General features: G+C 35.3%; 1 protein-coding gene across 3 annotated transcripts in view; it reads right to left on the minus strand.

Moving 5' to 3' along the window:
* Nucleotides 1-13,449, minus strand: part of LOC103998042 (kinesin-like protein KIN-7D, chloroplastic) — a 38,093-nt gene that overhangs the window by 3,524 nt on the left and 21,120 nt on the right. For 2 of the 3 annotated variants that reach the window (XM_009419416.3, XM_018818350.2), the window contains exons 10-17: nucleotides 10,841-10,903; nucleotides 10,531-10,635; nucleotides 6,653-6,757; nucleotides 6,462-6,569; nucleotides 6,136-6,282; nucleotides 3,343-3,525; nucleotides 3,030-3,188; nucleotides 1,098-1,328 (exon numbers count right to left, since the gene is read on the minus strand). In XM_009419416.3, the coding sequence (XP_009417691.2) occupies nucleotides 1,098-1,328; nucleotides 3,030-3,188; nucleotides 3,343-3,525; nucleotides 6,136-6,282; nucleotides 6,462-6,569; nucleotides 6,653-6,757; nucleotides 10,531-10,635; nucleotides 10,841-10,903 (1,101 nt within the window). The remainder of the gene's footprint in view (nucleotides 1-1,097; nucleotides 1,329-3,029; nucleotides 3,189-3,342; nucleotides 3,526-6,135; nucleotides 6,283-6,461; nucleotides 6,570-6,652; nucleotides 6,758-10,530; nucleotides 10,636-10,840; nucleotides 10,904-13,449) is intronic. The other variant, XM_065125673.1, reaches the window with a different exon arrangement.

Here is a 13,449-nt window from a genome sequence, read left to right on the forward strand (position 1 = left end):
TAATGTAGTACTGAATCCCAAAGTGTTAAATATTGATCTGAGACCATTTCAGCAACTTAAACTAGTATGGTCCTAAAATACAAAAAGCAAGGTTTGCAATACTATGGGTATGATTCAGTAAAGTCATATTTACCAGTCTGATACCCGCCAACATGCAGACTAAGGTAAACCAGAACTGTATTCCCCTTTTTTTGTCCTTTTTGTGATTTTCTCAAAACTCAGTACATACCAACAGACTGACACTGTTGGTACTACTTGTGTATCACTGAAAAAACATGGTGGTACATCAGGTTGAACTGAGCCATATGGTCCATTTGCTGGTGAATAGTTGGATTGGTCATTGTGGTTGGTATTTACTTGTACAGTTGGTTATTTAAAGTTTAAACCCAATGAACTTTGTATATATTAGCCAAATTGTTTATTTGTATGTTCAAATTATTAAAAGTTCCCTACTAAAAAGGGCCTAGACAAGTGTCTGTCTATATGATGCATGAAATTGGATGAATATCCTTGATGTAACTTGTAGTTAAGTATTTGCCACAAAGAGTGATATTCGAATATGGTACCTATATGGATGGAAAAGGTACTGATATTGATTGACTATAATATTTATGAACAAGCTCACTCAGAAACCCAAGCCAGCAGCTCTAATTTCTCTTTTTTAATTGTTTAAATTCTGATGAAACTATACAATAGGCTTTTCTTTACCAATTTTCTATTCATTAAAATAGGACTCTCAGCAATGTTAAAAGCAGGAGTGAAATTTAAGAGAAGTGTAATATTCTTTTCTGAATAGCTGCACAAGTGATTAACTTCAACATTGTTGGTCAACCACCACTTGACAATATATAACAAATTTTAAGGAGCAAGTAATGGATATATTAACAACAATATTGTGATACAGACATAAACAAGTTACCTAACTATCATGAATAAGTTTGTTTGTAGGTTTTCATTTATGATATCCTAATATCATACAACTAATTAGTGTAATATTTCAAAATTTATTTTTCAAATAAATATCCATTTTAATTAAATGGAGTTTACAGCAACCATATCAGAAGACACGATATTGGATAGTTACTTTCATTGCATACCAGAGGTGTCTCTTGGAAAGAGAGATCATCAGCATGAAGTTCTCTATCATGGACCACATCAAGTAGATCATCAGGGGGAATACTTTCTGGAATTATGGAATTCGATATTCCAGGTTCTGAAGGGAAGTTTACACTTTCTGCTTGAGGAGTAGAAGGTGTAGTGTATGACTTTGTAACACTTGATTTGTCACCATCTGAACTTGTCAACGTTGTCAAACCACTATCTCGTTTCTGGAAAAAAGAAAAATAATCAAGGACATGCAACAAAAAGATAGCATAATGGTAAAACAGCATCAACTAATCATCTTTACTAGATTATGTAGCCATACTGACAGAACTTGAAGTACCCGAGAAATGTCAGAGCTATAAACAGGGATATTTCAAAAATTGCCTATCATGAACTTGCCAAATATATTTTACATATTGTTATTAATCATACACTTCGTGGATACATGCTTGATGTTTCCTCGGAGGTTTTTTAACTGCCCAGTAGAAGGCTTGTACCAATTTCCCTGCTCCATGTACCAGAGGCTATCAAACTGCAAATACCACCCGTATCGAACCATATTGGACGGTATTGCAGACCTTATTTTTCATAAAAGTTAATTTTAACAGATAAACACCCCCTTTTTAGCTAATAAGATCTTTCAGAAATTGAGAATGAATTCATCATGAGCGTTAAACATTGGATAAATCACAATTATAATAAGTACAGTGAAAATCAGTTCAGAAGCCCAGCCTTTAGTTTAACTAGTTTCAACAAATATTTTTTTAAAAATTGAGAAAATAAAGGAGATATTTAAAATCTGGTCTCGTTTTAGATTATGGTTGGACCATGGAGTTCCACCTTTTCGAGCTTCAGCTTTCACTCTGAGTCTCAGAACCAAAATCATAAAATTCTAGACTCAATTGTGTAGTTTAGTATCATTATAAGTAAATTTTCATAATCTTTAGACTTTCGGTTATGCTGCTTTATCAAATATGTACTATTAAGCATGTGAGTCAGTGTGACAATCATTGTAGTAAAGAATTAACTGCCAAGTTTACTACTGAACATAAAAGAGAACAATGTACTAGCATACATATAAGAATGGCATATTGGCACGATAAAAATCTGAGAGAAATGCAACCAAATAATTGGCCTAGCACAAGTGTCCATAGATAGGCTGGCATGTCTCTGAAATAAGGTCCTTGCCACCGAACAAAAAGTCTAAATTTTAATTGCTAAAATCTTAGAATATGAAATTCAATGAAGTATGAATTTTTCAAGAAGAAGCTAAATAGGAGTTCCATTCAGACAATTATGCTATATGGCTTGATGCTATATCATATTTTTTTACGACAGATGTAAACTTATCAATTTCAATTAGCGCTAACTGCTGAAAATGGAGAATCAAAATGTACCTGTGGTTTTAAATACTGGCAGGCATGATGCATACCTACTGGTATTTAATGGTCCGAGCAAGAACCAGTATTGGATCATATAGTCCAGGTACTGGCCAGTATTTAAACTTTTAAATTTTAATAATTTCATTAGTTAATACAGGATGGTATGGGTCGGTGGTCTAACCTGTACCTATGTGATAAATTATTGTAAATTACTGTAACTCTGATTTAGAATGTTGCCTCTACCTATGTGATTTAGTTATGTATGTGCTCTAAGCATCTGTTGTTCACTCTTTATCATTGTCATTGTCTGCTGATAGACTTTTTAATAACTATCCTATTTTCAATTTTTCTTAATGCAATTACATTGTTCTGTTGCTTCCTGTATAGGATGATAGCACTAAAAGGTGCAACAAGTTCACTTGTTCATAATAAAGAAATCAGGTAATGAAAGTCAACATAAATCAAGTGACACAAGGAATTCCAATTATATTGACAAGTAAAAAGAAGTTCCGTAGCTTGAACCATCAACTCAGCTGTTCATACCCGTAGCTTGAACCAATTTAGGAGTCCATGTTTTTTGTTCTTTTTCTCCTCTTTCAAAGCATCATCATTAGTTTCACCAAATCCTTCAAGTGGAGCATAGAAGACACCATTTTCATTATCTAATATCATATCTCGTCTCCGATATGGGAGATAAGCAAGCTGCAGGATGACATAATGTTCTAAATTAGATCATCAGAGAATCAATGGAAAAAATAATTAAGTGTTCAATTGATATTTTGAACAAAACAATAAGAAGGGAATAGTAAATTATCTATTCAAGAATTCATGTGCATAGATTTATAAGACTCCTGACCTCCTCTTCTCCAAAAGAGTGTCTTCGCCTAGGAGCAGCATGTGGAGGAAATATTGGAGACTGGTTTGTTTTTGTAGAAACCAAAATTAATTTTGTCAAACGTTGTATCCTTCCCAGTAAAGCAGCTTTGGCTTCTTCTTCCTGTTCCAGCCTTGACTGTAGCTTGACATGACCATCCTCTAGCTTTTCATGTTAAAATTTGCACTAGTCAAATTGACACTGAACAGTAACTAAAGAATTTAATTCTAGGAAGTCACTGAAACCATAGTCCCACATACAGCTGTTAAGTAAAATATAAAAATGCATAAATGGTGCAGCACCAGACTTCCAAAGAGTAGTATGACATAACTACAACAAATAGGTTTTCATATAATAGGTCGATGTGATGTCTTTTAAACTAGAATTAACCAAAGAAGAAATTTAATCTATTGTTACATCTAACATGTGTTTAATAGGTACATGTAGCTGACTGAGGCAAAATTTTCATTTCCTTTTTCTTCCAATTAGTTATTATCTTCTAATCTATTCCGGTTGTAAAATCGCACCATCCTACACATTTGACACTGAAAATTTCATACCTCTAATCTTTATTGTCGCTAGCATATCAATAATAAACTACATATCAATATTTATTGAAAATATTTAATAAATTATTGGAAAAAGGGACAAAATAGACTGGTTAAAAAGCTTAGGAACTTGAACCTCTTACTATTTTTTATGCCACTTTCAAGGACCTTTTATTTTTTTACCTTAGTCATTTTTACCTTCTAAAGTATTAACAATGAAACATGAATAACTAATATACCTATATGAGTAGGTGGGACTTTCCAGATAACATGGACTACTAACAGTCGTACTTTTAGAAGTTGGAACATGTTAAGATCAAATCCCAAACATTGATACACTGACTCTGAAACAAACCATAAATGTATGTCCCAAGTGGAAGTGTGGAACAGTTATTTTCTCATCATAAGACCTTAAAATACAAATATATTGTACCTAAAATGCTAGAAAGTTTTCATGGAAACCTTCTGCTCCATAGAATTCATCCCCAAGACTAGATGAAAGACAAGCGCCTAGTCTTCGATCACTGAATGTCCGATACTTGATACATGACAGTGACTAACAACTTTCACTAACCGGACTATAAATTCAGTGACCTTAAATCATCATGAAGGAATAACCATATATCTACATTAACAGAAAAGCTTTGGTGTCACTACACATTTGAATATAGGCCTTGTTGGTGGGTTAAACAACACACAGACACTTGAAATTGTTTCCCACATCGTTATTAGATATGTGCTGGTATGAGTCATTGAAGAAACTTTTGCCTAAGGCAACATTATGATTCTTCATGGAGATGTGTCAGAATAATTAATTCTCCAAGTTTGATTGACTTCAATTGGTGCAGACCAGTTCTAGCTGACTTTTAAGTTTTAACTGTAATATCAGAAAACCAACCAAATAAGAACCAGTGATTTAAAAAACACTATGCGCCAAGGTCCAAAAATGCCCGAGGCACTAGGCGCTCGCCCGAGCGAAACAAGACGCTAAAATATAAAAATATATAATATAATTAAGAAATATAATTATTTAAATAAAAATATGATATTAAATTAAGAAAATCTTGTAAAATTACAATATCACATTAACAAAAAGTCTCAAAATTCAAAACAATAATAATAATTTTAAATAAATAAAAATTAATAATATTAAAATCAAAATAATATATTATTAATCTAATAAATAAAAATACTATTACTAGTATACAGTTAGTAGTATACTGTTAATAGTATACGAAGTGAGAAGAGTGTGAGTAAGAGAAAGATCGAGGTTGCTAACTGAGAGCAGCGACAGCAGTAGCGGTAGCAGTGAACAGCAACAGCAGGAGCGGCAAGTGACAACAGTGGCAGCGAGCAATGAGATCCGGAGTGGGAGCAAGAGCGGCGAGCGACGATGGTGGCAGTGGCAGTGGCAGCGGTAGCAGCGAGCAACAGTAGCGGGAGTGGGAGCGGCGAGCAACGACAGTGGCAGCGGTAGTAGCGAGCAACGGCAACAGGAGCGATGAGCGACGACAATGGCAGCGGGAGCGGGAGCAGCGAGCAACGACAGTGGTAGTGGGAGCAGCGAGCGGCGACAGTGGCAGCAACAACAATATAAGCGAGTAGCGACAGTGGGAGCGGTGAGCGGCGACAGTGGCAGCGGCAACGGGAGCGGCGATAGTGGCAGCGGCAACGGTAGTAGCAAGCAGTGGCAACGAGAGCGGGAGCGGCGAGTAGGGTTAGGGTTGGGAAGTCGTGAGAGGAAGGCTGATATCGGTACTTTAGTTGGTTCAATGAACCAACTAAAGCACTAGAGACCAAACCAGACCTAAAACGCTGGTTAGATCGCATGGTTTAACCCGAGCACTCACCCAAAGCGCTCGGTGCCTAGGCTCGGGCGAGCACCCAGGCGACGCCTCTTTAAAGTGCGCCGCCTAGAAATGAAATGAGGCGCTCGGGCCTCGCCTCGCCTCGCCCGAGCGCCTATTGAAATCATTGATAAGAACCCGACAATACTGTTACATCACTCAATCTCGATTATGTTATTGACTTTGATAGCCTCTTTCATGATTCATTCATCATCGATATAATAATAAAACTAGAAAGACAATAACATATGAACTGAATAACATGTAATATTTTAAAAATGAACAGGTTCATGAGGTTACCTCTAAATATTCTATTTAAAAGCAAGGTGTTATATTACCTTCCAAAAGGTGCATTGCACAAGTATGCAATGATGACCTACCTTTTGTTTTAAGAGAAAAATGTCATCTTCTCCGGTATCTTTCTGTGGAGTAACTGTCACAATTCCTCTCTTTAACTGTTCTAGCTCTTGTTTTAAGCAACGGATCTCATTTTGGTACTTCTTTATCATAGACTTTTCATCTATAATCTACATCAATAAATGAAACCTTAAGACAATTATATAAGTGAAATAAGTCAAAACATAGAAGGAAATGTAAGATAGACAGACAAGGAATAACATTTGCTAGAAATTAAACTCCACTTAAGGAGTTGGTGGACTATTATCCTTAAGCTAGTCAAACATTTACTTAAGTCTGATGGACATACTTTATTTTGTGAAGCTTGAATCTCAATGCATTTTGCCCGATGGGCAAATTTCAGTGTGTTATGTGTCTCCTCTGCATTGCTTGATGATGGGGTTACTGTACAGATGAGCTAACAAAAGAAAAATAAATTCAGACTTAGCCCCTGAATTAATGATTTTGATTAAAGTTGCACAGTGAGTAACATCAACTTACAGAAACACGCCCTTGACCACTTAAAGATGATTGGAGGAGACGAGTTAATTTGGAATCTCTATAAGGGATATGTGTAGCTTTTCCATCAGTCAATTTTGCAATTACCTGGAAAATGAAGTAGTTTAGCAAATTTACAGGAAGAATTTGATAAATAAAGATGTGGGTTTGCTCAACATTAGTATTACATTGTGATCAAGCACATTATTATATTTCAGTTCAATCTAATTAATGATTCCAATTTATGGCATCTTAATGAATTTATCATGCAGAATCCAACTATAATGAAAGAACTACTAAAATCAAGGTTCGCCATTTCAAGTATTGGACACATCTCAGAGATTTGTCAGGCTGGTACATATCGATCTGTACTAATGTACCAACACATGGAATGTTGGGGGCATGCTATGCCTTGGTCGCCAATCGAACCAGTCTGTACCACGCGTACCATACCAACTCGGGCAGTACAGCAAATGATAAGTAAAATTACAACTGAAACTAGATCATGTGAAGAATAAAGGATAACTTCGCAGGTTCAGTAGAAACTTGCTGGATTGGTTTTGTTCCAGCTAACTATGCGTCACATAGCACAAGCTTAAAAGCATTTTCAAAGTGTGAAGAGTGAAAAATAATTTCCTAGTCTATTGAGTTCCAACTATTGATATTTTGGTTTGTCATTTCACAAAGAATTCCACAATTAGAAATAACTGTTTAGTTGACCAAAAGAGATGATTTTAGATTCAGCATTCATATAGGAGAAAGTTCAGCATATTATCCCTATATTGAATGTTTTAATGCTGCTCTAGAGAGGAACAAAGTTCAGTATGACATGGATTAAATGAACACCTCTTCATGCTCTTCAGTATGAAAGATTAACTAATTTATCCTTGTTGGTCCAATCATATTACAGTCATGTAGGATTAGTTGTTGCCTTTACACTCTTTTGGTCTTAGCTGTTCTTTATAAAATAAGCAAAATAACTCAAACTAAGTAAAGAAGCTAATGAGTAACAACCATGAAAGAAGCACTCCTAGCTAAATAAAAGGCTGCTAATCCCCGTAAGATTCATAATCAAATTACTGCTTTCAGAAAAATTCAGTAACCTGTATCATCATATCAAATAGCTCATTCTTGAATCATGAACAAATACATGTAGCAGTAGCCCATACTTGTAGGATCCAACAATTCTTTTAAAATCATTTGATAAGGAGTTTTTTGAACAAATAGTTTTGCTTTCAAGTTTCAACGTTAAACTTCTTTGTTCAACGACTAGATGTTAACATTAGTGTTAGTAGATGATTTTGTTTCCCATATATCCTGATCACCTATAAGTTTGTTATATAATGTTGATGAAATCAAGGGCTGCCCTAGCATAAAATATGCGCACATAAAAGCGATTTTAATTTCGTACCATACCGCCCAGTATGGGAGGTACATATCAGTCCGCTAGCAAACTGGTACACGGACCACCCAATACCCAGTAGTATCAATGATATAACCCCATCTCGAACGATATAGGGCTGTATTGGATGGTAACGATCAAAATTTCGACTGTTACCATCCGGTACAGGTTAATAACAGTCAAAATCGACCGTTACCAAATGTAACAGTGCTCCAATGGTCAATTTGAATGTTACCTAAAGTGCACAAACCACCACATATCTTTTAACTAGATTATCCACCTTCAACTAGCAATTAGATTTTAGGCCATCCAACATAAGAGTGTGATGTTATATCAAATGCAATAGTAAATGGTGGAACATTCTCTCCATATTTAATTGTTTTAGTCTTCCACAATTTACATTACTATCTTCAGCCTGATCCTCCTGCATTGGAAAAACGTATCATACTATGAGATGAAAACATTTAAAAACTCCAATCATATCCTTGTTATTCATCCATGGTTGGGGATAACCAGACAAACCATAAGTATGTAGAATCTGAAACCATCATCCTACCACTAATATAGCTATTCCTAACTGTAAGCCATCATGATATGCAACGTCTTTACAATTAAAAAATAAAGTCCAAGCAGGCCAACTTGAAAACCTTCTTTAACCCTAGTCTTGCATGAACACCTCAGTATGGAACAATTTAGTTCTATAGTTAGCTATGTAGTGCTTAACTGCTTATATTATAGGCCCTATTGAATAGTTCCAAAATTTGTAGAATATCAGTTTCTAACATAATCATCTTTATGAGGGAAAAATTTTGGTTGCATCAAATGTTTTACTGCCACCTATATCCTAATTATTCAGCCCAGCTATTTCCTGCCAACTTCTAAATTGTAAAGGGATACTCACTTTCAGCTTGCTATCACAAAGTTTACAAAGAAGACTTGCTGCTTGCAGCCAAATCAGAGAGGATGTTAAGGTTTATCAAATTTGTAAGGTTAAGAAGTTCCAATTTCACATTTTTGACTCTTTCTCTTTAAGGAAGACTCTATGCTTGTCCTTGTCACACAACCTTCCGAGCAAAACTAATGGTGTCCTTCCCATCTCTTTCGTGCACCATGAAGTTGTCATAAAGCATTTTATTTAGGTTTATTTAGGTTTTCATGTTTGCAAATGTTTTAAAGTTTGATCAAGCCATGTGTTCGAACCCAAAATCCCATCACTAGTCCTGATCATTCTTATGTTATTACACCATAGAATATAGGTCAGAGCGTTCTTCTGAGCAGTTGTGCCCATCACCAAGCCTTAAACTTCTCAATAATACTTTTGAGTAGTCTTAAAACCTCATGAAGTTGTTTTTTTACATCTCAATTTAATAAAAGGAGATAAAAATTGAAAGAAGGAAATAGATAAAAGATAAAGAAACAAATGGATCAAACATGAGCCCCCAAAACAGAGCAGTCCACATACCTGTTTATGACCAAATCAGTATGTACAATCGGTTTCACACCAGTTCAGACGAAATGACATTCTTCTTTATAGAGTCTAGACACATCCAAATTAACTATTCCAAAATCTTAAGATTGTGACCTTTGAAATAAGGCACATTAGCTTTCAATTTTTACTAATATATAGCATATATCGATCTTTCCAATTTTTTTCAAAAAAAAGCTTGCATACCACGGTAGACCCTGCTGGCTTTGGCGGGAGAAAGGAACAGAAACAGTGGAGTGTAGAAGGAAGAAATCTTTTTTAAGATGCTCCAAATATGTCCAGATAAGATCTATAAATGAGTTAGTAAGGTCATGAAAAATAATTTAGAGATAAGGAAAGCCCAAGGCAACTAGCTTAGAAATAATAAACAAAGGATTTAATGGATCTTGAATAATCTAGCAACAGATTTTTAAAATCTTAATGGCAGGAAATAATTCATCTTCAGGATATCTGATCTTACGTTGTTCCAACAAGTGTCATTGAAGGACCTTAAAGTGAAGGAAGTTAATAAAGTACATTTTTATGCAATTGATGGAGCACAAATTTAATGCTTCCGAATAAATTAGCTTGGTTCATTTAATAGAAATAAACCTATGTAGATCAGGTTTCCTTGGCAAGGAAACAGATTCTATTGGAATCTAGGTGGAAAGTACAACATGGTACACTGCTGAGAAATATTAAAAATTTTCTCAATGTCAGTATCTGTTGGTGTGTTCAGTACACCAGCATAGAGATGCCTTGGTCAATATAGACTGTTAAATCCATATTCCTTAGCCTTCTCCAAGCACAAAGTTCAATGTTGTTTAAGCTAACGTTTCACATACTAGAACCCAAATTTTAAAATAGAATAGAAAAAATTAAAGATGTGCCGAGTCTGCCAACACATATACATCGTCACAAAAAAAGTGAATTAAAGAACAGAGATATAATAATTCTAGGAAACCAACATATTTAGATATAAAAATTACAGAAACAATGGTTTTAAGATCTTACAGTTCCAAGAGTTAAGAGGCTTTTATTTATAAAAGACCCCTCTCTCCGACGGACTCCAGTAGTTTCAGCTCTCGAGCTCTCAGAACCTGCCAGATCGATAAGGTTCTGCATTTAACAAAAGAAAATAATTAAATAATTAATGGATTGTTTCATAATGATCTAGTGACAATAAAAGGATACATCAGGATGAAGAAATTCCAGCATCGAAGTCAAAAAATGGAGTCTATGCTAGAAGCATATAAATGATGAAGTAATGAAAAACAAGAATACAACTAGATAAAGTTTTAAGGCATGAATGAGATAAACTTACAAGCTGCGAAAAATTAACTGCTCCCCCTTCACTGCAATCACCACAAGAGCTACTTTCTATTGTCTGTAAGGAAGCCATAAATTTATGTAACAAAAACTTAAATTTGCAATTACTTCAGGCATCCATTAAGGATTGTTGATATTGGTTCATAAGTGATCTGAAAGACTCTGATGTTAAACCAATTTTCCTACTCAAGGTTAATAAATACAATAATAAAAAGTGTAATTGCAGATGCAAATTCTAAGAGTTCAAAATTGAATCCACTGCTCAAGGTACCAATACCACTGGCATATATGTGGAAGAGCTGTAAACAGCAACTGAAAATATGGATTATGGAGAACTCCTGAACTAACTAATTTTTGAGTTATCCATCTTTCATGATCTACATATTACAAAATAAATTAAAGCAAGTAGTTCACAAATTTTATTAAATTTGTAGAGAATGCAGGAGGTAATTTTGATGGCAGTAGTTAACAATTCCCCAGGCCTAGAGATCTGGCAAACCAGTTGCAACTTTATCTTCTACAGTTTTCATAAATAATAGTTAACTCTTAGTAGCCAATTATGCCAGTAAAAAGGGAAAAATCTCTTCAATTATATATTTTTATGCAATCAACCCTATTTTATGGATGAAACAAAATAACAGCTGACTATATTTAGCTCTGTTGAAAATTGCATCATCTATTTTTTTCAGCTTATCTTGTTTCCACATAATATATATTACAAGTCTTGTTTCCAATTATCTCCAAAAATTCTATTTATTTCAATGTATAAATGTCGTTTATTTGTTTATAATGTGACGAACATTGTAGCAATAGCCCCTTTGGGCCTGTAGCAACAAAAACCCAGACCTTTTTCTTTTTCAGATACCATGCTTACCAACATGATCCATGGGCCATTTAGGTAATATGCTTCACATAGACAGCCATGAATAACATCTAGAATAACAAGTGTCATGCAATTGGGCCATATTACCATACCTCTTAAGCAATTGAAATGATTACCTTTTAGAACACTGGTGGCTTCTAAGTAGATTCTTCTCAATTCCACATCTATGAATTGCTGATTTTAACAAAGTAATTAAGTTGAGAATATACCTTGACTTCTAATCTCGCCCAATTAATTGTTGGTGAGGGACTTTCTTATGTCTGAAGTCAATTTAGGGCCATCTTTTTCAATTTGTAGGGTCCATAATGATTCACAGATTTCAAAAAATTAAGATCAGTAAAGATTAAACAAGTTGATTTTTTTCTTTTAAATTTCAACATCCTACAAGAGTTGATTCTTTAGTCCAGATTTTCAAAAGGAAAAATTAAGATAGAAGAACAAAAATGCCTTCATATTGGTGAAAATAGTCTCCTTCCAGTGCCATTTGACCTTCAATAGCTTATTCCTCTCTTATTTTAAAATCAATTTGCTTTTAAACTTTCTATCTACACTATCATCCAATCCCCCTTATTTCATTGATGATTTTTATGTTAGTTTTTGATATATGATGCTGCACTTTTTATGCAGCAACGGAAATCACTTTAATATTTAAGCCCAGCAAACTAATCACAAAAAATAATTTGAAATGCTTCAAGCAGAGCAATATACTTAAAGAGTAATGACTGTTGTACTGCCCAAAAAGGTATGAAACGGGCGGTACATGCCGGTCTAGGCATGGACCGATACACGGGCCACCCCGTTTCAGGCTGCCCAATCAAAATAATTAAAAAAATAAGGTAAAGCAGTGAGGCCATCCAATTCAGCACTAAGAAAAGGAAAAAAACCAACTTAGGACACACATTCCTGCTGCCATCATCACTGACATTGCCTCGCCGCTGCCCCTGCAGCTATTTCACAATGTTGCTGCCACCACTGCTACTTCGTGATGCCGCTGCTACCATCGCTGCTTTGTGAATCCTTGGTCATGTCGTTGCTGACACATTCCTTCTTCTTCCCAAATACACTCCTACCTCTTCTCCACCTCTTTTTCCTTCTTCCTTCTTCGCCACTTCTTCTTCTTCCTTCTTATATTGCTTCCTCTTATTCCTTCTTCCTTCCTCCTTCCTCCTCTGACTCTCCACTGCCCCTTCCTCTTCTCCCTCTTTTTCTGTCTCTTCAAAACAACAGTAAATACCGATGTACTGTGTGTCAGTACACTAGTACTGACCAGTACATACCAGCTCGGTACATGAGACGGAAATCCTTGTTAAAAACCAACCATTAAATATGGCATAGATATTGTATGGAAATAAATTATATGCTCAAACACTATCATTTTACGTCCCGTTGTAGAGAAGAGAATGTTAAGAACTAGAAACCAAGGAAAATTTACCATATCTAAGGGATGGGATAGCATGGTTTGAACTTTGAAGTACCACCAGATACAGTGATAGACCAGCCCATTTTGGGCCATACACCTTACAGGGTGCAGTAAAAGGGGTTTAGGGAAAAGATTTTTATATATTGGCACGATAAATAATCCATTTTATATTATGCTAACTGCTAAGCAAGGTTCGCAATACCGTACCATACTGGTATTTCGACCTGGGCTCGGTACCGATATGGTACGGTATACCGAGTGGTACACCTGCACTCAGGTGTGCCGAGCACCGTAGCACTAC

The sequence above is a fragment of the Musa acuminata genome, chromosome BXJ2-9 (assembly GCF_036884655.1).
Source record: "Musa acuminata AAA Group cultivar baxijiao chromosome BXJ2-9, Cavendish_Baxijiao_AAA, whole genome shotgun sequence".
Classification (NCBI taxonomy): Eukaryota; Viridiplantae; Streptophyta; class Magnoliopsida; order Zingiberales; family Musaceae; genus Musa; species Musa acuminata.